This window comes from Bos taurus, chromosome 2 (genome assembly GCF_002263795.3).
Source record: "Bos taurus isolate L1 Dominette 01449 registration number 42190680 breed Hereford chromosome 2, ARS-UCD2.0, whole genome shotgun sequence".
NCBI lineage: Eukaryota > Metazoa > Chordata > Mammalia > Artiodactyla > Bovidae > Bos > Bos taurus.
Window position 1 is genome coordinate 133,266,620 of NC_037329.1, and position 27,584 is coordinate 133,294,203.

Genomic DNA, 27,584 nt, shown 5'->3' on the forward strand with positions numbered 1-27,584 from the left:
TCACCTTACTTCTGGCTGCTGTGCCGCAGCCCTGGCTTCCCTCTGCGTGAGAGCCCACTGCGCACTGAGTTAATCCCTTGCACTCTCCCAGTCTCGCCCCGATTCAGTTCCTGCCTGCCTCCCTCCGCGGTTTGTTGCGGTTACAGTGCGTGGCGGTGGCTCTCAGCGTGTGTCTACAGCATGAATGCCAGTCTCGCCCCGATTCAGTTCCTGCCTGCCTCCCTCCGCGGTTTGTTGCGGTTACAGTGCCTGGCGGTGGCTCTCAGCGTGTTAATCCCTTGCAGTCTCCCAGTCTCGCCCCGATTCAGTTCCTGCCTGCCTCCCTCCGCGGTTTGTTGCGGTCACAGTGCCTGGCGGTGGCTCTCAGCGTGTGTCTACAGCATGAATGTTGTTTGTTTCTTTTGGCCGTGCTGGGCCTTCATTGCATGCGAGCTTCTCTCTCGTTGCAGAGCAGGGGCTGCTCCCTGGTTGTGGTGCGTGGGCTTCTCATTGAGGTGGTCTCTGTTGTTGCGGAGCTCAGGCTCTGAGCGCAAGGACTTCATAGTTATGGCTCGTGGGCTCAGTAGTTGAGGCTCCTGGGCTCCAGAGCACAGGCTCAGTAGTTGTGGCTCACGGGCTTAGCTGCTGAGGCAGGCGGGATCTTCCCGGACCGGGGATCGAACCTGAGTCTCCTGCATTGGCAGGTGGATTCTTTACCAGTGGGCCATCAGGGAACCATGCAGTATGAATATTAAATGAAGAGATGAGTGTGAGAGGAGAGCAGTCTTTATCCTCCTGGCCCTGCAGAGCACCGACCCCAGTTTCCGCCCTTGTCCACCTGGCCACCGGGAGGGAGCTCTTGACTGGAACTGTTTCTGGTCTTGGTCTGTTTTGCAAGGGTCTGGCACCTGGGAAGGTAGGCCCAGCCTCGGATGAATGACTGCAGCCCGTACACGTTGGCGTGCATCTTGTTCTTTGCCTTTTTTTTGTCCTTGGCTTGGAGCCCATCGGGCAGCCTCACCTGGTGACATGTCCTGACGGTCATGGCGCAGTGACAGCAGAGAACAAAGCCTGACTGCTCCTTGAGCGTTCTCACTGCAGAACCAGTTAGGAGTCCTACGTCTGCCAGCCTGTCGAGGTGGAGAAGGAAAGTGCATGAGACTTTGAGAGCAGGGCAGCTTTCCGAACTTCTCGGCCCCCTTCCACAAACGTAACTATCTTTTGAATCCTCCACTTGAGACAGATGCTGCCGTCCTGGGGGCCCGGCCGGTCTCCCCCTGGGAGCTGTGGCAGTGGGCTCGCTGCAGGCCTGTCTGCTCTCAGGACACCTGCGCAACCTGCCGCTGTCGGAGCGGCTTTGAAACAGGGGGTTTGGTGTTTCTATGGGCAGAATGACTCAGACACTCCTGTTTATCTTTTGGCAGAGTGATCAGCAGCTGGACTGTGCCTTGGACTTGATGAGGCGCCTGCCTCCACAGCAAATCGAGAAAAACCTCAGTGACCTGATTGATCTGGTAGGTGCCTTGGTTGTGCGCTCGCATCTGGGGCTGCCTTATTCACCTGCTCCACGAGGAGTTCAGACCACACCAGACACCGCCTCCCCAGCTGGACGCCACCGCTGCCTCATGGGGCTCCTCTGGAGAGGAGAGGAGCTTCCGCTGGCTGCCACTCCTCCTGAGCGGCTGTGCTCATAAAGCCAAAGACGGGGGCTCTGAAGCAAATGCTGCGCCCCTTCCTCAGCTGTCTTGCTTCCACCCTCCAGACGCTTGCAGTTAGGCTTGGGGAGGCGGAGCTGCACACACACAGCAGGACCTGGCTCCGGCTATGCCAGTCTGCCGCTGTGGGCGTTTCTCCAGCCAAAGCAGGACAGAAATCCAGCCTCCCAAGTGCCTCAGTGGCTTCACTTCTAGCTTGAAATGGCACAAAGCACAGAACTGGGCTTTTAAAGAGCTCATTGCATCTATTTTGAAAATATTTATTTGTATGAGAACAAATGATACAGAAGGGAACGTTTTAGATAGACACTTTCTGTATTGAAAAAATCTCTCACTCTTCAGCATAGGAGACAATGCAGCTTCAACACGAGATCATCAAGAATGATTTCCCTGTGGTCCTCTGTGGAAACTTTTGGGATTTTGTGACAGTATTGATTGGAGTGAAATGCAGTTCTATTTAGATTTCTTCTTTGATTAGTAAAACTATTTTTAAAATATTATATGTATGCACTGAACTGAGATATCACAAAATGATTATTTTGTAATGAGATTTCAAGGTAAGTAAACACGTGTATCTTTTTAAAAAGCATTTGGTTATTCATGTATATATACATACATGGAGTGACTGGCCTCTGGTGCCAGAGAGTCACTGGCACCATAATGTTATTTGAAAATGTTTAAAGTGTTAAAAAAAAACCCCTATGAAACTGTGAGAAATCATGCAAAGAAGTCAGATAAGATCAAGAGACAGCTGAGGTACTAGATCATTTGGCCGGCGGGTTCTGGCCCTGGGTGGCGACCGGAGCCCGCCCCGATCAGCCCCTGTTGTTGTCACTGTGTCCCCCCGGCTTCTCAGAGGGATGATCAGTTGCCAGCTGTGGCTCATCAGTAGCTTAAAGATAGTAGCTTGAAAACTTGTTCATACGCTTAGTGATATCTTTAGTTCCACTGTATGCATTCAGAACAGTTTTACTGGGGAAGAATGTTACTGCAGGAGATGTGGGTCACTCACAGCTGAAACTCTTGCCAGCAGTCCGCAGGGTCCATTGTGCAGCTGTCAGTCTACAGAGACACAGGCTCCAAGAGAGAGGCAGCTGTGTGGACAGAGGCAAGCTGGTGGATGGGACTGTGAGCTTGCTGCCTTTGCTGTGTAATAGTTCTGGAAGGAAGGAAGGAGAAGGGTTCTCCAGGAATAGATGAGAAAGCCGTGATGAGAAAGCCTGCTCTGGGTGCTTGTGATAGAAACGGGGCAAAGGTGGCTAGAAATGGTGGCAGGTCCTGGCCGGGCCGTGAGTCATTTCAGGTGTGAGGGAACAGAGGCTGAGTTGAGATGCACGAAACCCACCGTGTGCTTGGAACTGGGGATCCCACACCCTGCACCTGGCAAGGGCCAGCTCCAGGGCCTAAGTGGCCTTGGTGTGCTCATGAGGTCTGGCCAGCGTACCCTTTGCTCCTGTTGCTTCTTGCCCTGTGAGCTCTGATTCTCTGGGGCTTGTTTCCAGATTTCTCTGGGAGTGCCGTACATTGGGAGTTCTATGTGAAAGATCCTAATTTTTAAACATTGGCTCAGACATCGGATGGGCGTGTGAAATGTGAGTCAGAGAAACGATCTTTGTTGGGAAATGATGAAACATAAAGTTGGATGGGTGGGAGGTGTCCTTAGAAGTCATCAGGAGGGCTTGGATTTGACGTGGCGTCGTCACCATCGCCCCATTACCACCACAGCCTTCTGTTCCCTCACGCTCATCTGAAATGACTGCTGTCCCTCGTGGGCAGTGCATCGTGCTGAGCGCTTTCTCTGGGTGGCCTCGGTCACCTGTCAGCAGTCCCGTCGGGTCGCAGCGTGAGAGGCGGGCTGGGCCGTGCTGCGTGGCTTGTTTTCCTTGGAGAGCTCTAGCTGGCCAGCTGCGGCCCGGGGTAGGCAGAAGCCGAGGGTAGGATCAGGCCCCTCGGCTGGTCAGCTAGGAGGCCACGCTGCTGCTCCTCCGCCGGGCGTCACAGTGCGCCCGGCTGTGTGTCGGTTCAGCTCACCAGTTTAGTTATTACTGTGTTTTAGAGACAGACCAAACAGAGAAGTCGGAAGTGACGAGCAGAGTTTTTCTCAGTGGAGTCTCCTTGGTGTTTCACAGGCTGTTTTGTTCTTATGGCAGCGGAAGTGTTGTCCTGCAGCTGTGTCCTGTCTCAGTGGCGCCCTCGTCCCTGTCGCAGGGATGTGTATGTAGCCGCTTTGGTGGAAACCTAGTCAGTGGGTTCCTAAGCTGCATGGGCCAGTTCTCCTTGGGCTCAGCAGGGACATCGCAGCGCTGACGGTGAATGAAGGAGTGAGTCACATGCCATCCTTCACCTTGGCCAGATAACAGCCTGCCTTGGGGGTCAGTTTGCAGGACAGCACTGGCCCAGGTGGGGTCCCGTGCTGTGGGGCCCCTGATGGGCCATGGGGAGGAAGCGGCACCCCAGAGGTCGCTGTCAGGGGGCACTGTTCTCCCACCTGCAGCGTAATCTGTAGAAAAATGACTGGAGAGGGGACGGAGGCGGGTGGAGGTGGGGGGTCAGCAGCTAGCGTTTGGTGAGCACGTGCTGCGTCCCCAGGACTGAGCTGGATACTAGTTGTGTTATTTCATCTAATTTTCCAAAAGGAAAAGGGGAGAAAAGGGGCAGTTTTAAAATTCAAACCTCTGGGAATGCTCCCTCAGCCAAACCTTACATATCATAAGCCTTCATCATCGGAGCAAGTGACTTGAGTGTGTTCCAACTGTTTGTAAACTCGAAACTATATCGTAGTACCTGGTTCATAACTAAGCTTCTAAGTAGAGTCGTGACATCTGTCGTTGGCCTCTTTATGACTGCATACACATTATACGTGGGCTTCCCTGGCGACTCAGCAGGTAGGGAATATGCCTACAAACAGGAGACCCTGCGGATGCAGGTTCATCAGGAAGACACCCTGGAGGAGGAAAATGGCGACACAGTCCGGGATTCTTGCCTGGAAAATCCCGCGGACAGAGGGGCCTGCAGGACCACAACCTGTGGGGTCTCAGAGAGGCAGACACTACTGATGCGCGCACACTGATTCTCACAATACCCCTCCCGTGTGTGTGGGATCACTCTCCTTTACTGGGTGACTTAAACTCTGAGAAGAAGCAGGTGGTGCTGGGTGCCTTGACCTCGTATCGCTGACACCCGCAGCTACAGATTAAATATGGTGCCTCTTCCTCGTCTGTCTGTCTTACCTATTCATAGGGGAAATGTTAAGTAATTCGTAATCTACGACATTTAAAACATAGACTGTAGTATGGAAAATCATTTAAACTTCACATAATGAAAAACACCCAGAGACTTGAAAGCTGTTCCCTGCGGGCTGGCCACTTGGGATCCACAGCTCGCTCTGGCCCACTGCCTCACTGGGCACTGGGGGGCGCCTCCGTCCCCTCGCCCAGCCGTGTGGGGCCAGCCTTTTATTTAAAAAAAGAAAATTTTTTTTTTGACGTGCACCACTTTTTAAGTTACCGGTTTGTTACAACATTGCTTCTGTTCTGTGCTTTGGTCTTTTGGCTTCAAGGCATGTGGGATCCTAGCTCCCGACCAGGGGTCGAACCCCCCCACCTCCTGCAGTGGAAGGTGGAGGCCTGACCACTGGACCTCCAAGGAAGTCCCTTGTTCCTTTTTTAATTTGAAGTATGATGAGTGTCCAAATGGAAATGGAGCCTGACTCTGCACTGAGTTAGGGTCTGATGAGGCATGCCTCGTTAAAACTCTATGGACGTGCTTCAGAAACCCGCCCGAGGCCCCTGCTGTGCGCTGTGATGGGTTCAGAGCATGTGGGCAGGTTTTGTGGGTCCTGGAAGTTACTTCTTTGAATGTTTATCTTTCATCACTGCTATTTTTCTTCCATTTTCCCTGGGCGTGACAGGTCTGTCTGTGTTTTGTTCTGGTTTTTGTTTTTTCTTTCTAACTGGATGAGCAGAATTCCTTCGTTCTTATTAGTCTGTGCTATGGCCCTGAAGCTCACTTGCAGCTTTAGTTCCTCTTCAAACGGTAATTTGAGGAGACTCGCCCTGTCTTGAGCCCGTCTAGAAGCCCTGCGTCCAGGCCTTTGTTCCCTGTAATCTGGGATCAGGCAGATGTTCTCAGAGCCGCTATCGGCCCGGCCCGGCGTTCATCACAGCCATTCCTCCCCAGCTTACCTGCCCCCAGTAATGGGAGGTGGTGCTGTTCTCAAGAAAAGCCTCCAGCTCTTAAGACTGAACGTTGGGATTTGCCAGCATTGCCCATGAAGGGAATGGCCTTGCTTAGATGTCGGAGCCAGGGAAGTGTGGGGAATCCATCGGATCCACCGGCGGCCCCGTTCCCGAGGAGCATTAAAGAGACATGTGGAGGGTGCCTGGCAGTTTTGGGCCGAGGCAGCTCGATTTAGCATGCCAGGTCGGTGTGCTTTTTTCTTTGCTCCGTCTGAGCTTTTGCTGCCTGGGATTATGATGTGTGCTCTGATTGGTGGAAAATGACCTTCCTTTGCAGATGGCCAAAGCATCATTTTATTACTTATTAATCCCATTGTGCTCAAGTGAAGCCAGCCAAAAGCCATGGTTAAGCTGTTTCAGAAATACCCGCAGGTCCACGTGGGCCAAGAATCACATGACGTTAAGATGCTCCCTTGGCTTCCTCAACTTTGACCTTCTATGGCTTTACTCTGCACGCTGGCAGCAAGAGCCGAAACTTCTCCACTGGGGTGTATTTTGAGCCCTGAGCTGAGGAAGGAGTTTGTTTCTGCAAATTGGCACCCAGCAGGCCAGCCGTCCTTTGCCTTTTTAAGAGCAAACCAAAAATAGACCTAAATCTGTTTAACTAAGCAGAAATGTCTTTGCTTGCAAATGTCAGTCACTTCATTTTTTAATTCCTCCTCCCTCCTTTGCTTATCGTCACCCAAAGGTCCAGCTCTTGGGTGTCCCCAGACTTGATTTATTCCAGTGAGGGGTTAAAGCACCCAGGCCATGCCGCTTGGTCTGTGAGTTAGAGGTAAAAGGGCCTGATGCTCTGACCAGGGAGTTGAGAACTTGATCGGTTTTCATTTCAGCGTATTTCTTCTTAGCAGCCAGAATTGCCCTCCAGAAATAGAAGGGCAGCCTCAGCAGTACCTACACTTGGAGCAGCTCACAGAAACGGCCACTTGTAGATACGCAAGGTCTGCAGGGAGATCCCACTCGGCAGATAGAAGGCTGGCAGGCACAGGGCACACCTCAACATGGGCTCCGTGAGCCAGTGGGTGCAGACCTCCAGCTTGTGTTGGCCAGGACCCTGGAGCCACGCTCTCACACCTCTGTGATTAAAGTTGAGGCTGCTCTTATTTAACAGTCATTAACATCACTGATGATCTATCTGACCTCAGCCACATGTTGTTAGTTTTCAGTCTTTAGTAGTTGAACCCGTGAAATCTGGAGATGGTTTTCTCAGTGATAGCTGTGTGTCGTGAGAGTATCACACGCAAGCTCTGTCCCCAGGAGGTGAAGCTGAGCCTGCCTTGGGCCGGGCATGACCTGCCCCGTCTGTGGTCAGGACTGACCAGGCCTCCCGTGTTTTCTGCCTGCCTGGATCCCCCATGACTGTCACTGTTTAAAGCAGTCTTGCGCCAGCATGCTTTCCTCCTTTGTCTCAAACACGTCTTCTTTCTGAAGCAGTCTTAGACCTAGTAGGTGAAGAGGGAATGGGTTCGGTCAGCGTTTCGTGAACACTCCCTGTGAGGCTCACACTGTGCAGCTCGGGGAGAAGTGCTCCGCCTGTATTCCTCAGCTGCTCTGTCACGGGGCAGAAAAGACGCAGGGATCCTAGAGCTGGGTCCGAAACAGGGACGGTTTCGGGCGGAGCTTCTCGCCTCTTTGGACTTGGCCAGCTGATCAGCTCCGAGGACGCCTGTCCCGAGCTGCGGAGCCGAGTTATTCCCGTAAGCCTCTGACATCCTGGGTGCCAGACGCCGTTCTGGGTGCCGTGGGTGAGAGACGAAAGGCCTGGCTCCGAGGCGCCGACACTTAACGAGGACAGGAATTCAGGCGAGGTTTTCTGAAAGGAGGACCGCTTGGCCGCGCCAGCTTCGCTCCCTGTCTGTCACGCACCCCAGCAGGCAGGGTCGTTTGTCTTCGCTTCTGAATAACAGCGTCCCGGCTCTTCAGGGAGCTTCGGCTCTCTTCTCCCTGGCTGTGGCCACCTCTCCCCCTGCCTCTCACCATCCCTTAGGTTCTTTTCCCAAAGTTTCCCTGACAAAGAATTCCTGAGGAGAGCAAATATTTACATACCTCTGGAGTTTTGAGGGCAAAGCCAAAAGTGGCCGCCTCTAGCAAAGAATTTTGTTTTGTCTTTAAAAAAAAAAAATTGCATTCCAGTTAATAACTTGCCCACATGCAAGACATTTTAACATAAGAAGAACGCTTTCTTCACCAAATCCTTGAGCCCAGTTGGTGTTCCGGGAAGTAGGACACCCCGGCGCCGGGCGCCCCCCCCCACCCCCGCCGTGCTCAGGGACCCTGTTTGGAGATGTTCAGTGGGGCCTTGTGGCTGGGCCTCCCCACTGGCTGTAGGTTTATCTGCTGGCTGGGCGGGGGCCCACCCTGGAGCCAGGGCGCTGTAGCCCTGCAGGCGAGGAGAAGGCAGAGAGTCAGCCTCCACTCATGCCTTGGCAAGTGCCTTGTGGGTTTCTGTCGGAGGTGGGGGCGCACTCTTGCGTGTGACATGGGACCTATAGGAAGCGCTCTCTCCCCAGCCGGTGCTGTCTCTGGAGCCGACCCTGGGGAAAGAATGGAAGCGTCGGTGCTCTTGCAGGGACCCCTCCACAGCCTGATGTTTCTGAGCTTATCCCGAGCTCTCCTACAGGCAACTGGTGCTGCAGTTCCGTTTTACAAGGGAAAGCATTCCTGCCAAGGGCCTCCAGCAGGATTTTAATGAGCTCCATTCCTTGGAAAGTTGTGGTGAGCCCTTTCATGCAAGTGTTTGTGCTCGTCGAATGGCCTGCAGCTGTAGTGACGAAAGCAAGGCTGAGGGAAAAAGCAGACCCCGGACTCTGGGTGCCGGGTTGGCCCTCTGTTCCCCCTCCAGACGGGGGTGGAGGTGGCCCTTCACGACTCCAGCCTGTTGCCGAGATGAGGACCCCGCCACCTGATGGTGATTGATGTCAGGATGAAATGGCGTGATTTGCTTAGAAAGAGGAAACAGGGCTTCCTGGGGGCGCTCCTCTGATCTCCCCTTAGGGATGGCTGGAAGTTGCTTGGAATTCTGATGAGTTCTGTTATGTGCAGACTACCAGACCCTCACTTGATCCAGTGCAGGATGGCCTGGATTGCCTCCTGATCATGCGGTCCAGAGCCTTAGAACTTGAAACCAATTAAAGGAGAGAAGCACGAGGCCCCGTGCTGTGTCGTGGGCGTGCTCGTAGGGAGCAGAGGGTCTGTCAGGAGCAGACTCCAGGGATGCGTCCTGAGCATCCTGGAGCAGTCGAGGAGGCTACCCGCTGTGGCCATGGGCTTGAAATTCTCCAGAGCTCGGTGGCTTGAAAGTTAGTGATCTCCCGTCCGCTTTGGCGTCAGCCTCTGAGTAGTATGCTTCTGTTAGACTATAAAGGGCAAGAGGGAAACTTTTTGGTTTGGTCTCAGATTGAGAATTTGACTCCCCTCTTTTCGTTCACCATAAGATCTTTTTCAGCGATGACAAAGGAAAATGAATCGCCACAGTGGAAATCCGTCAAGTGTCAGGATCGCTGGTGGAAGGGCCTCGCTGTTAATACGTCTCCCCCGTTACCGCAGTTCGTCTCCACGGCCGCTCTGTGAAGCAGGTGGGAGGGACCGCCTTTTACAGACGAAACCGAGACTGTCCCAGCGCCCGCGAGCCCCGGGCCTGAGCCGTGACCGAGGGGAGGGCAGAGTCAGCCCCGCTGTTGATTCCAGTGTGCTGTCCTTTGAACTGCTGCCTTTAACAAGGAAAACACATCATTTCTGACACGTCCTGCTAAGGCCAGACCACCTTCTACAGTGAAAGCATAAAAGATACTTGTGATAGGGGCAGAGACACACCACAGAACTTGTAAGGACCTCAGGAAAAAAAGACCCTTAGAATCTGTCTTCTGCTGTGAAGCCCCTTCAGACTTGGATGAGCAAGGAAACTGCTGCCCCATTCTGCCTGGGCTGGCTTCAGGGTCCACTGTGCCAAGGTGGACACTTCCATAGGAGATGCCCTCATCACAACACACACACACACACACACACGCACATGCACACGCACACAGCTGTGCCAAGGTGGATGCTTCTTAGGAGACACCCCCATCCCAGCACACACACACACAGGTACACACACACACGTACACACACAGATAGACACCCACACACAGCTGTGCCAAGGTGGACGCTTCTTAGGAGACGCCCCCACCTCAACACACAGACACACATATTCACACACACAGATAGACCCCCACACACAGCTGTGACAAGGTGGACGCTTCTTAGGAGACGCCCCCACCTCAACACACACACACACACGCACATATTCACACACACAGATACACACACAGCTGCGCCAAGGTGGACGCTTCTTAGGAGACGCCCCCACCCCAGCACACACACACAGCATTGTGTGCGTTGCAGACAGAGCACTCCTTAAGAAGGCATCCTGCCCAAACCCAAGTAGTATGACCCTGTTCTTTCAGTTATTAAAGCAAATCTAAAGTTTTTAGGAAAAGCAAATTCTTGCCCTGCAGGACTAAAGGGACAGGTCAGTAAAGCAACTGCCTTTAAATCAAAGCTACCAAAGTCTGCACCCACACTGGCATAAACCGCTTAGAGTGTAGATGACACCAGGGGTGGGAGGGCAAGATCCCACTGGTGACAGCACAACAGCGTGGCACCCCGGAGCGGGCTCCCCGCGAGGCAGGTGGGCGTGTGGACACAGCCCGGCAGCAAGGCCAGAGCAGAGGCCCCGGGACGTAGGAACGTGGTGTGTGTTACGCCTAGTCATAGTCACGCTTCACTGCGAGAAACAAGTTGATCGTTAAATAAAATTGCTGAAACAGCTAATAGTTTTGAAGGAAAACAAGCTAAGTATCTCTTACACAGCACGTCCTCACACTCCTGATGGACTAAGGAACAAGTATTGCATGAACACGAGAGAACCAGGGGGAAAACAGCAGTGGTGCTTGATGTTGGGAATTGGGGGAAGGCCTTCACCAGGTATGGAAGCTCACGCCAGTGTGATGGGCTTGAAATGTGCAAATTTAATTTTAAAGTTTAAACAAAGTGAAGTTAAAAGGCGGAGAACAAACTCAAAGATAGCTTGTAGCTTCTGGCAGGGAATGTATCTCCTTAACTCTTCGGAAAACCTTTTCTGAGGTTGTTGGTCGTCCGTCCCCACCTGGGGGAAGCAGCAGCAGGGGCTGCGGCAGCTTGTCCAAGGTCAGCGGGTGGCAACAGAGGAGCCAGGCTGTGAGCCCAGGCAGCCCAGGGTCCTGCACTTCTGCGCCCCGTCTCCCCCAGCGGGGAGAACGCAGGGACAGCAAGATGCCCAGAGGAGGCCGGGCAGAGGCCTCGTCTGCAGACAAGACGCAGTGAGCTGGCTGGGAAGGCCCCTGCACCGCTGAGCCCTCTTCTGCTCAGGGCACAGCGCAACTTACGCCTGCCCCAGCTTTCGTGAGATTGCTCAGCGCCCTTTGGTGTTGAGTCTCTTGAGGAACAAAGACAACGAGCAGTTGGAGAAACATGGCGTACTCTTAATTACCTTCTAGAAGCTTCTCCTCCATATTGCCACATTTAAAGGTTCTGAGAAGTCCTACAGTTGGAAAAAGAAGAGCCCGCTCTTCTTTAGCCTGCCATCTCTCTAACTTACCATCAATGCACTCCAGTGTGGAGAACACGGGTCTCCTGGAGGGCTCGTGACCCACGTGTGAGATGTGTACTCAGTCTCTTGGCCACGTCCGGCTCTTCACGGCCCCATGTACTGCAGCCCACCAGGCTCTTCTGTCCCTGGGATTCTCCAGGCAAGAACACTGGAGTGGGTTGCCATGCCCTTCCCCAGCATGGGAGACGACCTGGATTCCAGATCCTTTTGGGCAGTGACCCTACGCGTGGTGTTTGAGACTTTGACGAATGCGTGGTGCAGCGTCGTGACTCCCCTTGTCATTGAATCCGTTTGGTGTGAGGGAGGCAGCCCTGTGCGTGCAGCAGCCCTGTTGGCTGTCAGGGCCTGCGCTGTGCCTTCCGGGGCCGCCAGCTTGCCCTGTGACCTGCAGGGGTCTCCGGCTCCCCCTCTGAAGTGGCAGCTGGCTGGTCTCAGCTGAGCAGCTGGGCTGTGTCGCCCAGAACTAAAAGAGCATCCCCGTGGACACCCTTCAGTTGATGTCACTGCTTTCAGGGCCCCCCTCTGCCAGCAGAAGAGGCACCGACTTCCCTTAGCTCTGTGAGTCTGTAGCCTGCCCCACCCCGAAGGTTGGTTCTGTGGAGAGAGGCGAGCTATGTCCGCTGGTCACCCGCCGTCCGGCAGAGCCAGGCTGGCCAGACCTGGGGCCCGCCTTCCAGTTCCGAGACCTCAGGCAGCTTCCTTCGCCCCCAAGAGCTGCTTCCAGGATCCGAGGTGGCAGTAAGAGCCTGCATTCCTGGGGCCGTCGTGAGGACCTGGGAGTCTCCATGAAGCGCCGACACGTGCAGGAAAGGCAGGTGCTTGAAAAGTGCTCACTGAGGCTTTTTCTTCCTTCACGGGCTTCCTCGGACCCGCGTGCCGACCCCCGCGTCCCGCCTGCCTGGCGGCTGTGGCGCCCACGTGCCAAGCAACCTGGCTGTTTTCACAGGTGGACATGGCCCAGACCTTGACCTTCGGGGGCGGGGGTGGGGGCAGGGTGTTACGAGCCAGCAGCACCCAATCACAGGGACTTGGTTGGTCTCGTCTGGAAGGGAGGAGGTGCCGTGGCCCCCTCGGAGGCACTGAGGCTGGGCTCACCCTGCCCCGCCTTCCCCAGGCTCCCATGTTGGGGTCCCTTCACAGAAAGCTGGGAAACGCCGCTGCCCACACCCCCAAAGCCCATGGAGGGGGCTAGGGTCAGACCGTGGCTGAGTGGTTTCATGACTAGTGATAGTGTTTGTCATTCTGCAGAGATGGGGTAATCCGACAGCACGCGTGCTTCTCCGTCTGCCCTGGTCGGGGCTGGGGGAGGTTCCTGGATGGTTAGGTTTCTTCCACCCGCCTTGCTCATTGCTCTGGCCGCCGTTCTTCCCCCTGTTCCAGTTCCCGGGACGCGTAACTGCTCCTGGTTGGTCATCGTTCGGAGTCCTTTGGAAGCCTGGGGGTGGGAACCCTAAACAGTTGTTGGATTGTCCAACAGGCAGAAGGGGTTTTAAGGTTGATCTCAGCATCCGGGGAGGATCCAGGTCGCTTGGCCTGTGGCCTGTGCTCCAGGGCAGCCGCCCAGGAGCCCACCTGGAGTAGCACCTGACCCACAGGGCCGCCCGTGAGCGCCGAGCCCTCGGGGTCCCTTTGTGTCCAGTGTCCTGCTTTCTCCCGCCTTCACTTCCGTTCCCTGTGCGCTTGCAGCTCATCAGGACTGCTTGTCTCTTTCCCCTGGCTCGAACCCCTGTCTGACCTTGCTCTGCCTCGTCCATGTGGCCGGTGTGACCCCAGGCACCTGCTCTCCAGCCCGAGACCCCCGGTCCCACCCCTGAGGGTCTTTGGCAGTCAGCCGGCAGTGGTTCTCTGCTCCACAGTTGGTGGCCCCTCGGAGCCTCCTCTGAAGCTGCTGCTCGTGCTGGGGGGGCTCTTTTAGCCTCTCACTGACTCCTGCCTGTTCTTACCCCCTACACGTAGGTCATCAGCCAAGGAGTGGCGTTTAGGGGGTGGGCTAGAAACAATGCCCATTTATTTTGCACTTTTCTTAGAGACAGGTTATTTAGTGGTTCCCTTCTCCCTGTGCCCCACCCACACCCCCATTTGCCAGGTTAATGTATCCTTTATTTTTTTTTTTTGCATATACTTTGAGGTCAGGGTTCTGTAAAATTCTTGATTAGATGTTTTTAGGGCAGCTCCTAGTGTGAGCAGTGGGGTGTGAGTCAGTTTAGCTCCGTGTACTCTGAACGCCCAGCCACACTTGGCTCACACTCTGAAGGCCCAGCCACACTCCGCTCTCGTCTCCGTCACAGCTTAGTGGCGTGTCCTCAGAGTCTCGAGTTCCCTGTCTAGGAGACGAGTCTGACGACACGCATCTTGAGAACTGGAGATGGCGAATGGAAAGCTTTAGCGCAGTACGTGGCCTCAAGGGCCTGAGTGGGGTTCTGAGGTCCCCCCAGACTAGTATAATTGTGGCGTAGTCAAGTGCAAGCGAATAAACACCACGCCGAGTAAGCCGAGATGCTTTACTCCATAACCTTCAGATGCCAGAGGCGGCTCAAGATGCCTTTCCCAGTGACCACAAGGTCAGTCTTCTCTAGGCCCATTTTCAGTTCAGCTCAGTCGCTCAGTCGTGTCCAACTTTTTGTGATCCCATGAACCGCAGCACGCCAGCCTCCCTGTCCATCACCAACTCTCGGAGTCCACCCAAACCCATGTCCATCAAATCGGTGATGCCATCCAACCATCTCATCCTCTGTCGTCCCCTTCTCCTCCTGCCCTCAATCTTTCCCAGCATCAGGGTCTTTTCCAGTGAGTCAGCTCTCCACATCAGGTGGCCAAAGTATTGGAGTTTCAGCTTCAGCATCAGTCCTTCCAATGAACACCCAGGACTGATCTCCTTTAGGATGGACTGGTTGGATCTCCTTGCAGTCCAAGGGACTCTCAAGAGTCTGCTCCAACACCACAAAAAAGAAAGCTGAGCGTTGAAGAACTGATGCCTTTGAACTGTGGTGTTGGAGCAGACTCTTGAGAGCCCCCTTTTACAGATGAAAAAACTGGAAGCTTTGCCGAGCTGGTCGGAACCTCGCGGCTGATCAGTAGGCAGCAGGGTTAGACGCGCCTCCCCGCCTGCTCTGTGTTCACGGCTCCCCCGAGCAGCCCTCTCCTGTCAGCGCAGGCCACCAGCAGACGCCGGACTGGACGCGACACCGGCACGGCTGTTAGCACCGGCAGGTGCTGGTCAGTCTTCACAGCGTGGCTCTCACCTCCCCGTGTTGAAAGGGCATCCAATTCGGGCTTCCATAGTTCTAAGCCGAGATGTGGTCAGAGGCGCAGGTGTCCGTGGCAACGCTCACGCGCTCCCCATGTCCAGGCTGCGCCCCCAGGGGCACCACTGCGCCCGTTGCTTCTGTTGGGGGGTGGCGGATGGGGGGCTCCTCGCGTTCGCATGAAGGAGTCAGAGCTTCAGAAACGGCGCGGGGCTGAGCAGGGACGCTGCCCTCCTCTTTTTGTGGGTCAGCGGCCCTCGTCAGGCCGGACACTTGTTATTCATTAGCCGGATGGTTTGTGGTCGCCCCTTTGCCACATCTGTTGCTGGCTTCCTGGGCCCGTCGCGCTCACAATTAAGGTTCATTAGAGACCCTGTCAGTCACAGACGCACAGAGCCTGCCCCTGAGAGGCCTCACGAGGGGGCCGTGCGGACCGTGCCCACCCCCAGCCACGGTCCCCACCAGCCGGCGGGGGTTTGGGGGACAGGAGGGCAGGTGTGCGCGGCTCTCCTGAGACCCCAGACTCGTGGAGTCTTGTGGTCCTCGTGGGCCTCGTCCCTTCTGTGTAACCGCGTCCTTCAAGCTAAGGGCAGACTGGACGGTACAGATGGTGGTGGGAGGAGTTACGGCAGATGGAGGCTTTGGAGTAAGTGTCCGACAGCAGGCCACTCGAGGTTCGAAGCCAAATGCAGAAGAGATTTAATTAGCGTTAGTCTCTGCGTCCGCTCTTTCTGGAATGTACAGGCACCCTTAATTACTGGTGACTGGAAGCTAAAGTACCACTCTGGGTTTGGAACAGAACCCTTTATGAGATTGGCCCCGGGCTGGAAACGCTTATCCTTCACACAAGTGGGCCTTTCTTCACACTTCACACGAGTGTCTTTCTGAGTGTATGTGGACGACGGCTGGGGGCAGGGGTGTGGCCCAGGCCCCCAGCGGTGCCCACCTGCCATGGTCCCCCCAGCATCTTCCTGCCTGTATGTTGGAGCTTCATCGTCTCAGCCCCACATGTCAGGGAAGCCATGTCTCGCACGATAGGGCTTGGCCAAGAGCTCTCGCGGTCGATGGAGTGCTGTAAATTTGTGGTATTAGCACCCGGGGCCCTCTGGCTTGGAAGTGCCTGTGGGATGGAGCCGTGCTCACCCGTGTCCCAGACCCTGTGCCATGCCCGACCGCCCCGTCGGTGCTCAGTAGACACCGGTTAATGCGTGTGTGCATGCGTGCACGGAACCGCTTCAGTCGAGTCCGACTCTTTGTGACCCCATGGACTGTAGCCCACCAGGCTCCTCTGTCCCTGGGATTCTCCAGGCGAGAATCCTGAGTGGGCTGCCATGCCATTCTCCAGGGGATCTTCCCGACCCAGGGAGCCAACCCATGGTTCTTACATCTCCTGCATCAGCACGTGGGTTCTTTCCCGTTAGTGCCCCCGGGGAAGCCCTAACAAGGCCGTGATCTCACCCACCCCCAAGCTCTGCGAGGGGCAGGGGCACGTGAGCCTCTTTCAGCACTGCATCGTCCGAAGCCAAGACTTGCAGGGAGACCAAGGTGCCTCGTGAAGCTGACATAACTCGGGAGACCCCAGCCCCTCATCCTTAGGGTTGGTGCCCCCAGGCGGGGGCAGCCCATAGAAAGGCGGAAGTCACTGTGAGTTGTGAAGACTCTGGGGGCCTGACTCCGCAGCCTCCGGGTGTGCCCTGCATGTCTGGGTGACCTCAGGGAGGCGGCTTGAGTTCTCTGTGCCTCGGCTTCCCCGAGTGTGCCAGGAGGAGAAGGACGCCAGCCTCAGTCTCGGCAGGGGCAAGCAGCGAGCCACGCGGGTCAGTGTCAGCCTGGGCTGCCGTGATCACAGGGCAGACCTTGCGGCCCCGAGGACAGCGGGCGGTGAGTGGAGGGGCGGGCAGTTCGCCCCTTGAGCTCTCGGCCCTGCCCGGGACTGTCCAGCGTCCTTCTAAGGAGGGGAAGGCCTGTGTCATCAGGTTCTGGAAGATGGCGCCTTCTCCCGGCAGGAGGCGGGGAAGCTTGCTCAGGACAGTGGAGTAAGCAGACATGTGACCTCTGGGCGCCCAGGGGCAGGGCAGGCCCCAGCGGCACTGGGCGCACCTCAGAACCCCCAGAGGCCAGTGGAGACATGTTCCACGAGCCCAGAATGGTGACTTTGAGAGAGCACCGCCACCTCCAGCCAGCCAGCCGGCCGAAGGGGTGTCTGTCCCCATGTGGAGCGGTCCCGGGAACCTCTCTTGTGCTGCGCCTCTGAGATCAGCGGTGACTCTGCCAGCCTCGGGCCCTCTGTGGCCGTGGTCCCCCACCTGCAGCCAGAGGAGCCCTAGCACATGCGGTGCTGACCGTGTGCGGCCCTTGCTGACTCCTGCCTGTCAGCAGGCTTGAGCCCAAATGGCAGTCTCGGTCTGAGAACACGTGACCTGGCCCCGTCCCCCCTCTCCTGCCCGCACTGAGGCCCCCTGCTCCAGGGTCTCCCGCAGGCCCCACCCCAGCCTGGTGTTCCTGCCGCACTCCGCTTGGGCCTCACTCCCCCCACCTCCTCCAGCCACGGGGCTCGCCTGTGCTCTCAGCCCTCTGATGATGGGGAGCATGTCTGCTCTGTCCATCTTCGTGGGGCGCGTGACGGGCACTCTGGGAAGGCTTGTGTGAGCCCCTCCTGAGGGCTAGAGCCAAAGCCCTGGGGTCAGCAATTGCTCAGTGAGCTCTGTGTCCTTAAAAGCTCGTGCTCATGGAGGGAGCAGATGGCCAGGAGGCTCTCCTGCAAGGGTTCCTTTGAGAGCAAGGCAGAGTTCTGTGCAAGCGCTGCCCAGGACACCAAGCCCTCCCTGGGTGAGTGGGTTTCAGGGAAAGCCCTTCAGAGTAGGTGGTGCCTGGGACACCGCCCAGCGGGGTGGCAGGAAAGGAACTGGCGGGGCAGGGCAGGGGCCACGTGTTTCTGCCCCGGGTCCCACCCCTGAGCGTGGGCCCCGACTCGGGTCTCACGGCTCCCTGCCAGCACGTGGGTGATGGCTGCACATACCAGCTTCGCCGAGGGCTAGCTGCTGGTCGCTGCTCAGACTTTCTCGGTGGATGAGGGAAGGGCCAGTGATCAGTTGGCGCTGTGTAGTTTTTTAAGATTGGAGCCGGGAAATGGGCCCTTCCCTAAGGTGACTCCCCGTGCCTCTGCCTACACCAAGCCTTTCTGGGAGGCGCGGCCTTGCTGGCCCTTCTGAGCCCGTGTGCTTTTCGGAGCTGCCAGCGCCCCCTGCCTCTGTCCTGTCTGACCCACAGCAACCCGGGATGTCCTGAATCCCGCCAGTCTGGTGCCCTGTCGAGGGCCTTCTTTGCAGCTCTGCTCAGTAACAGCTGCTGCCCCCGAGGGACCCCAGAGTCAACTTCTGACTTTCCATCTTTTCCTGAGCTCTTGGGTTTTGGTGGAGGAGAAGGGTGCAGAGGCTGCCTTGGGGGCCCTTATTGAGGTTTGGTGGCTGTTCTCATAGCTGCTGGGCGCCCTCACACAGTGTGTCCTGAACAGCAGAGTCGAGTCCCCGGTGGCCCAGTGCCACCTGCATTGAGTGTCCTCACGTCCCGGAAGGAGAGGGTCAGTGTGGGCGTCGGCTCTGTGGGGAAGGCCATCACTTCCGATCCGGCCCCTCGGGAGTCCAGGGTTCCCTCTGAACAGAGCAGGAGATCCCATTTTCCCATGTGACTGCAGATCATCTGCCCGTGTGCAGGGTATTTAAGTCCGTTGGAAATAACTGTGAGAGCTGGTGGTACACGCAAAGGGAAAAACAGCCCCTAGGTCTGGGGGCGGGGGGGGGGGTAGTTTCCCCTTGATTTCTGTTTTTGCCTTTAGTCTCCTCGACAGAAAAGCTTTCCTGCGTGGTGTCTGTGGGAGGCACCCCTAGGAAGGAGAAGGTCCTGCCTGTCTTGCCCAAGACCTGGTAGTCCTCTTCGGTTGCTTTAAGGACCCCTGGGAACCCTGAAAGGCGGCCAGGGACCGGACCATGCGCCTCCTTCTCGGTGAGAGTGTCCAGCAGATTCGAACTTGTCGACTACCCCACCGCTGTACACATTCTTCCCATTCCGGAGACCAGGGGAGATCTGCCCGACGCTCCGCAGGCTGTGCAAATCTTTCCCTAATTAAAGGGCCTCCCAGCTGCGCGCATAGCTCTTCTGCCTCAAATCTCTGCCCTTTGGTGTTTGTGTTTAAAATTCCATCTTTCCAAAATGTTTGCCCCACTCAGCAAGTCTCCTTGAAAGCCCCCACTTTTGTTTGGGGGAAGGTTTTTTTTTTTTTTTTTATTTCTTTTTGGCGTTTATTCTGCCTCCGTACAGGAAATTTAAGTCTCTTTGGAATTCCGTGTGCAGATGCTCTGGGCTTGTTCTGTTGTGGTCGTTACGTCTGTGTCAGCACGGCGCTGGCAGCAGCCGCTGCTGCTGGTGGCCACGCTCCTGTAACCTCTGGGTGAGGGACTGCAGGATTGTGCTGGTCTCACTCTGGGTAAAATCAACACGAGAGCTGTGTCCTCGGGCGCTTCTGTTCAACGCGAGTGCCATGCCGGTTCGGGGACCGACTTCGGAAGGGTCTGGCCTCGGTAGGGGCCGGGGGGTCGGCAGGAGGCTACTCTATCCTCCCGCGCACCCCCCTGAAGACCCCTGCCGTGGCCTTGCCCTGACAGTTGCTAGTCGGAGTCTGTCTGGCTCTCAGAGCATCTCGGGAGCTGTGTGGCAGGCACCCTGTTGCTGGGATCCTGACAGAGCAGGGCTTTGTGGCGTGCTCAGAGCATTTCATGAAGAGGGACAAGGAGTCTGGGTCAGACCCTGTCCTCTGGATCATGGTGCAGGTGAGCTGGAGGGAGGTGCTGGGCCAGCAGAAGCAGAGAGCGTCTCCTTTCCGCAGGCCGTCAGGAGGCCCGGTGCCGGCCGTGGGCACTGGCCCTGGAGCAGGAGAGCCTGGATCGCCCCCTTAGGGCACGTCTGGCTGGGGAGGCCAATTCACACCCTTGCCGAGAGCAGGGGCTGCCCGGCCTGGCATCCCGCCTTTGAAGCTGGCCGGGGACTGGGTCCTGCAGGCCTTCAGATCAGTGAGGGGGCTGTCCTTTATGTTCTGGATGCCGGCCTGACCGTGGGGAGCAGCAAGGCCGGGCATCCGGTTAGGGAGTAACTGAGGTGGGAGCTCTGGGGAAACCACTCCTGGGGGAGGAAAGGGGGGCGATTTGGGTTTTACAAATAGAGAACTTTCCTGAGAACTTTAAGTCTGAGCCGGAGTTCAGGGGAGTAATGTATCCTGCAGTCACAGGCTCTTCTTTATTCCCCTGTCGTGGGTCTTTCCCACGTGGGCACCTCGGAGACGGGCCCGGAGCTTAGTTTTGGTATTTTGGGGTCTCACCCAGGACCTTCCTCAGTAGACATTTTGTTTTGAGGAAGAATGTCAAACTTTCTTTTTCTTTTTTTTTTTTAGTAACATCACAACCTTTTTTCTTATAAAGTGAAAGTGACGTCGCTCAGTCGTGTCCGACTCTTTTCGACCCCATGGACTGTAGCCTACCAGGTTCCTCCGTCCATGGGATTTTCCAGGCAAGAGTGCTGGAGTGGGGTGCCATTGCCTTCTCCCGATCTTCCCGACCCAGGGATCGAACCCCGGTCTCCCACGTTGCAGGGAGGCGCTTCACCATCTGAGCCGCCATATCCTGAATGGTCATAGAGGTAGTAAGTTAGTAAACTTAAGTCTTGTCCTGTGAAATTTTGTGGGATCGTAACACTGAAGTGATGCTTACTCATCTAGTCGAGTGTTTTTTTCCTTTTAAAAGCTAGTGGAGCCCTCCTTTCAAACTCAGTCTTTTGCCAAACTGGAACAAGACAGACAGAGGTGGCCCCAGACTTCCTCTCTTCCTCTTAACCACCTGGAGCCCCCACGTCTCCACCGGCACCCACCCGCCACTGACTGCCTCTTCTCTGCCTTGGAGAATCACAGCCCCGCCTTGTTCAGTTTGGGTCCTCAGGAGACTGAGGCCCAGGGCAGCTGCGGCTCAGCTGGTGATGCAGCCCCGCTTCTCTGAGGCCCGCCCCAGCCTCCAGGCGGTGCTGCGTCCCACCCCGAGCTTCGTGGATCTGTTGTGATGTAGAAGAGTGCAGGGCTGCAAGCTGCTGAGAAGATGCTCGCCTGAAGAGAAGGGTGACCCTGCTCCGGATGCCTCGTGCCTGGGGGTCACTTTTTACTCACCGGAACTTAGGTCACACGGCATCCCCTTACCTGCTGGAAACCCCAAGTGGTGGTTTTGTATTTTCACTGAACTTATAGTTCCCTGGGTATTCTTGTGCTGTCTGCTTGGAATATTCTCTTGATTGACTCTCTGAAAAAAAGAGAGACACATACTTGTGATTATGTAGATATAACCCATGTACTATAACCCCCCCTTAAAGTGTGCAGGGGTTTTTACAGAGTCGTGTGACCCTCTGTACTCGACACTCCGTGCCTCACTTCTCCGACCAGGTGGGCAGTCCTGCCGGCTTCTCCGTGGCCCACTCTGCATCTGCGGGCTGCAGTTTTTACGGCCGAGCGGAGGCATCAGCCCCTTGAGACCTGTTCCCCAGCCTCGCCCGCACCTCCGCTGCCCCAGAGGCGCTCTGGGCAGTGCACCTCGTGTCTGCAGCATCCAGTCCTCCCCTTCCAGGGCCCAGAACACCTCCCCCGTGTACTGCTCTCCCCTCTGAGACTGTGAGCCTGGGTACGCTAATTTCACCTTTCACACACTTGGGCAGACTGTATCTGGCGGATTTGAGTTTTACTTCCTGATGAGCCAGAGTGGAAACACAGAGGCGCTCGTGCTCTGGGCACACACGGCCAGCACAGGGCACACGTCTGTTGCTCCCGAGTGGAGCCGTTTCCCCAGCAGGAGAGCTACAGCTTCACTTGGTGCGCGGTCATTTTCTCTGAGTGACTCAGTGAAATGAAAACAAAACCTTGCTGAGACATCCATCCAGTGGAAGGAATCCAGTGTGAAACGTTGTGGTCAGCCAGCCCGGATGATTTTTGTGCTAAGGGAGGGGAGAGGGAAAAAAAAGAGCCACCAGCTTTCCCGGGTCTGTCTCCTGTAACGTGGCGCGCCCGTGCTGGCCCTCGCCGCCTCTCAGAAACACACATGCACACGTGGCGGCGGCAGCGTCGCTGGGTCCTGATGGGCTGGTGCACTGTCTGGGGTGTTCAGGAGGTGGTGGCCACGAGAGTTCGGAAGGAATGTGTGGTGGGCAGAGCCAGGACTGTGGCGTGTGACTCAGTGGTCGCGTGGCTCTGAGGCTCATGCGCTCCCTGGCCGCCCTGCAGGGCTCTGAGGGGCCCTGGGGTGGGAGTGGATGCGTTTCCTTCAGTTCTGACTGCCGCCTCCAAAGTGCGAGCTCAGCCTCTCTGTGCCTCTGTGTACTCCTCTGAAGCAGTGAGAAATTTGGCATAAACTGGTTTGTACAGGGTTGCCATGATTTTAAAATGAGGATATGTATTCCGTGCTTAGAAGAGTGTTTCGTGTATAGCAGGCACTTAAGAAGAAAAGTTTGCAGTCTTTAGGATCTTCGCTTTAATACTGATGATATTAAAATAGTAAAATAAAACAGAGGGATCCTTTGTCCTGCCCATGAAATCGCACTCTCTTTGCAAAAAGACCATCTTATAAATGAGTTGTTTTTATGTATTTTTACCTGGTCTTTTTCCCAGAAAGGTGGGAGGTGATTTGTAAGAATGCAGCCAGCGCCTTAATAATGCTTTCTCACTCTCACGCTGAGAAAGCAGGGCCGCGGGCCGCCTGGGAGGAGGTTTCTGCTCTGTCTCAGGAGCCTTCCTCACTAAGCGAGGCTGTGGGCACAGCTCCTGGGGGCACCTGCGTGGAGTGGTGGGGTGGGCAGAGCAGTTGGCATCCCCCCGAGAAGGGGGTGTGGAAGCTTGAGTCTGCGCCCGACTCGGGAGGTCACAGTGACGCGGCGCCTCCCCAGGCCACGGCCCTCCGTGTCCATCTCGCCCACCCAGCCAGTCGCTGGTCCAGCTCGGAACGTTTGGAGGAGCTTCCCGCTGGGACAGACACAGGCTTCAGAAGGTCAGAACTCGGGGACTTCCCTGGTGGTCCAGCAGCCGAGACTCCGAGCTCGCCGTGCGGCGCCGGGGTCTGATCCCTGGTCGGGAAACCGGATGTCACACGCGTCCACGAGGATCCCGCGTGTCAAAACAACAGAAGAGATGCCGCGGGCCATGCCAAGACCCAGCGCAGCCAGAAGGAGATAAAAGAGGGGTCAGCGCTCCCCCGAGTGGCCCTGGTTTTCCCAGTTCAGAACAGTCCCACTGTCTGGACGTTTAGGAAGCCCTGCCAGTGTCCCACTCGGCCTGGGGCCGTGCAGACCTCCCTGCCCTGAGGAAAGAGCTCCCCACCCTGAATCTGGGGCCCCAGGCTGGGTCTGGTCCAGGGCGTCATGGGCACGGCCCGCAGACCATGGGTGATGGGATCGCCGTGGCTGAGGAAGCCTTGGGCGTGTGTGGAAGGGGACCTTGGAGGAGAAGTGGGGCCCTCCAGGTGGCACTGGGGGGACAGGTGATCCAGGCCGAGAGACGGGCGGGGGGACTGCAGGGGGGCTCGTGGGCGGGGCTGCAGCAGGAGGCTGGGCCCGGGCTGGGGGACGGCACCTCCGCCTGCCACCCCCCAGGCCGAGGCGGTGGCCGCCCTGTGCCCTGCAGCTCCTGACCGCGGCTCGGTGGCTGCGTGCAGCCCTCTGGACGCAGTCCGGGTAACGCGCGACACAGTGAGTCTCCGTTTCTGACTTCTTGAAGGTGCTTGTGTAGTGTGCCCAATCCCTGGGGGGCCAGCTCTTCCTTAGAGAGGCAGGCAGCTTGGGAACACCCTGGCCCCTCTGTGTGCACAGGTGATGAGGTCACTGCTGGCCAGGGAACGGCGAATTTAATTAGGCGCCGGGCACCTGGTCCGCCCGCTTTGGGAAGCGTAGGGTCACACGTGGAAAACGGGAGCCTGGTGTGTGCCCCGGGGTGGCCCGCGCGCCCTGATTCTAATTTCTCTTTTCAGCCTGTCTCCTCTTTGTTCCGACCCTCCCTTAGAAAAACCCTCTGGCCTCTCATTCCAGGCTGCTCGCTTCCAGGAGGCTAAGCCCTGGGGGATGAGTGGCTGAAACCTAGCCCAGGAAGTCTGCCTTTGTTTATTATTTGGGGAGTTTTTATTACCCCCATCTGGGGGTGGTTTGAGGCACCTGCCTAAGAGAAGGAGCGCGGGCTTATTGTTTGCTGAGAAAGCTCTCTGTCGTTAATGGCATGTGAAAAGTGGATCTCTGAGCAGAGTAAACTGTGTTGATCGGTACCGATTCCCGAACATTGGCAGCTGCACGTGTGTTAGACCCTTGGCGCCAGAACCCGGCGGGCAGTGCGTGCTGGTATGGCGCTCGAGCCGGGGCCCGGACACAAGGGGCACAGCTCACGCCCGTTATAATGTTGCCGAAGTCGGGAAGTTGCTTCTTAATGCTCATCACGTGCAGTTCACGTTTTCCTTCCAAGTGGTGGTGGTGTTTAATCAGTAAGTCGTGTCCGCCTCTTGTGTGACTCCATGGACTGTGGCCCACCAGGCTCCTGTGTCCATGGGATTTCCCAGGCATAGGCACTGGAGCAGGTTGCCATTTCCTCCTCCAGAGACTCTTCCCAACCCAGAGACTGAACCTGCGTCTCCTGCGTTGCAGGCATATTCTTTACCTCTGAGCCTCCTGGGAAGCCCTCCTTCAAAGAGCACTCTCAAAGTGCTCAGTCTTCAAATGAAGAATAGTCTGAACTTGCACTGAAAGAGCATTGCCCTGCAAGTCCTTCGATAGTTTCACTGGGAGACGGTCAGGACATGAGACACGAGGAGGGCTGGCAGCCTTGGGGTCGGGCCATGCTGGGTGGTGCGGGGATCCCAGCCCGCAGTGCAGCAGGAGTGAAGGAGGGCAGGCAGGGGCGTGCAGACCCCAGGTCCTCCCCAGCTCTCTTCCCTCCGGAGCCCCCAGAGGGGCGGTGGGAGCGGCAGCCCCTCGCTGTGTCCACCCGTCAGGGCCTGGGCTCTGGCGCCCCTGGGTTGGAGTCTGGGGCTCACGGCCCTGTCCCCCACCCTCCGCTGCTGGCTGGCTGTGTGAGCTGCTGCCTGCACTCGGGTCTCCCCCTCCACGGGGTCGGGGGTGTGGAGTCTTGGGGAGCCCAGCCTTGCCCCAGAGGAGGCGCTCGAGGGCATTCCATCCCGTGGTGACAGGGTTGAGGGCTCCTGCGATGAGCAGGGCCCTGGGTGTCCCCCTGCGCCCTCAGCAGACCCTCCCTGCAGACTTACAGGGAGGGGTGCGGGCCCCCTGTTGGGGGCAGAGGCCAGTTCACTTGGAAACTTGGCTTCCAGGGCCCAGAGTGCTCTGGCGACAGCACTGCCGCCGGGCAGTCGTGGGAGGACTTGTGTCCTCCACCCTGAGCAGGAGGTTGGGGCGGGGGTCTCTTACCTCCCATGGGCTCTGGAGGCGCCCTGGGCCTGATTTCACAGATGGGTCCTCGAGTGTGTCCTTAAACCTGGGAGGCTGGCGGGGGTGGCGGTTTATAAGACAGTGCGAGGGCTGGAGTCACACTGCCAGGGGCACACAGGCTCTGCCCCCCCGGCCGAGGCCCCGCCCAGCCCCCTGGACGCGTGCCTCCTCCAGGTCCTCGCCGAGGCCCCATGCCGGCTCCCCTCTCCCCAGGCAGCGCCTCCCCGCTCCTTCACTCCTGGTCCTCTCAGTCTGCCTCCCGGTCACTGACCCCTGCGGTCCCCTTCCCGTCACGGCCCTCAGCCCTTGGGGAGGCTCCTCCTGCCTTGCCTGTTTCCAGCGGCTGGAGAGCGCTTTGCAAGAGCAGGGCTGCACCCGTCCACCTCGTCCGCCTCTGAATCCACGGCACCTCACGCGCCTGGTGCTCAGGGTCATAGAGGCGGGCGCTGCAGACCCCAGTTCCGGGGTTCAGGAAGTGGCAGGCCAAGGATTTGAGCCTGGCTTTGATTTGGGGTTGGTGTTTTTCAGAATGCCACCCCATAGGGTGGATTTCTGACGCAGGTGTGTGTGTCATTAGAAACACTCTCATTTCTAAACTTTTATTAGGGAGAATCGGGGCAAGTTTGAGGCCCTGGAAAAAATAAAAGGAACAGGTTGTAAGCAGAGACCTCTGCCGGCCGCGGGCAGGGAGCTCCGGCATCTTGACCCGCTGCGCTCTGCCGGGGAGCGGGCCCGCCGCGCTCTGCCCAGCCGTGATTGCGGCCATGTCCCCAATCCGAGCGTGCAACCCAGCGAGCAGGGCCTGTTTTCGATTCTTATCTCTCTGGTGGCGGGCTCTCAGCCAGCGGGCAGATCAGAAGACAGAATGTGTTCATTTGGCCCTATTAAAAAAAAAAAAACAAAAAGTGAGGTACGGGGCGCCATGAATTAGGTTATCCATGGAGTTGAGCTGGCCTGGCTTTTGTGCGTTTTTTTTTTTAAGGTTCATCTCGAGTTTCTCTTTCTGGCTGAGCAGTTTTTTTCAACATTAATAACTAATGGAGAAGAGGAAGAGACAAAGTAGAACCATATGGCGGCCCGAACACCAGCCTCGCTCGTGGCCGGAAGCTTCTGATTTGTATCTCTTCATGTGATCAGCTGTTGGGCTCGATAGTGGGAAAGTATGCCGTCCGGGGCAACAGCGAGAGGGGATGTAATTCCTGTTGTTGTTTTTTTTTAACCCAGATGCATCTCACGTGTCTTTTCTTAGACACTGGCTGGGAGCTGTGTGACTTGGGGCATGTGACTTCTCTAAGGCCCTTCTTTGGAAGAGGGACCATGACCGAGTCTGTATGCAGGGCTGTTCGGAGGATTCAAGGAGGCGACGCTGGCAGAGTTGCAGAGTTTACAGTGCCCGGCAAGCCCCACCAGGCGCCGGCGGCTCCACCCTCCTCCTCTTGATTCTTCTCACGCTTACGGTGTCCCCTGAGACAGTGGATCGAGGCCTGCTGGCCCTTCCTGCCTTCCATCTTCTGGGCTTCTTACTGCCCCCGCCCGTGTCGCCCGTCTTTGCTGTGGCCCGTGGGCACCCGTGAGCTGGATGGGGGTTGGGTACCAGTGGTAGGGGCTGAACTTGACCGCCAGGAGGAGGGCGGGATGGCTGTCTTGGCCCAGGCAGCATTGTTTATTATTCCACGTCACTTGGAATTAGGCTTAAATCCCCCCCAACAGCTTGGATTGGTCTGACACCTTTGTGTTTTCTGGACATTGCTCTCAAAGGCCGTTAAGCAGATCGGATGGGCAGCCTGGACAGAAACCGTCCGCCCTCGGGCGGTCGAGAGGCCTGCCTCGGGCCCCGAGGCCGCAGAGGACAGCACACTGAAGGGGTCTCCCGGCTTTGTCTGGACCTGTCCTTCCGTTTAAATTGCTTGCAAGCTCGCGATCCCTGAGACTTAATGTGATTTCTTCCCCGTTGTAAGCATTTGACAAGAGGAGGAGGCAGGGTAGGGTTGGGATGAGTGCAGGGAGAGAGTCATTAACTGATTGACTGGATTTCAGAGATAAACCGTTTTTTTCTGCATCTGCCCTGTGGCCTCAGATCATAGGATTGACACCCACTTTCATGAGCACGCCGGAGCACCCGCCAGTGTGTGCGTCACTGGCTCGGGTCTGGGGGACCAGCCTCTAGGAGAACCGACTCAGGGCTAGGTGAAGAATGCTAAGTGCAGAGGAAGGAGTAACATGGTAGCCAAGGCCAGTGTTAGGACAGCCGTCCCCAGAGCGCTTGGGGTTCAGTTGACAT

General features: G+C 56.7%; 1 protein-coding gene and 1 long non-coding RNA gene across 5 annotated transcripts in view; one reads left to right on the plus strand and one right to left on the minus strand.

The window, feature by feature from the left end:
- Positions 1-27,584, plus strand: part of CAPZB (capping actin protein of muscle Z-line subunit beta) — a 139,491-nt gene that overhangs the window by 65,483 nt on the left and 46,424 nt on the right. For all 4 annotated transcript variants that reach the window (XM_024999272.2, XM_024999269.2, XM_005203083.4 and 1 more), the window contains exon 2: positions 1,404-1,493. In XM_024999272.2, coding sequence (XP_024855040.1) covers positions 1,404-1,493 — 90 coding nt within the window. The remainder of the gene's footprint in view (positions 1-1,403; positions 1,494-27,584) is intronic.
- Positions 19,882-27,245, minus strand: LOC132343497 (uncharacterized). The gene is made up of 3 exons (XR_009492367.1): positions 25,283-27,245; positions 21,039-21,138; positions 19,882-20,475 (listed from the first exon to the last, which is right to left on the minus strand). It is a non-coding gene; the product is annotated as an uncharacterized lncRNA (long non-coding RNA).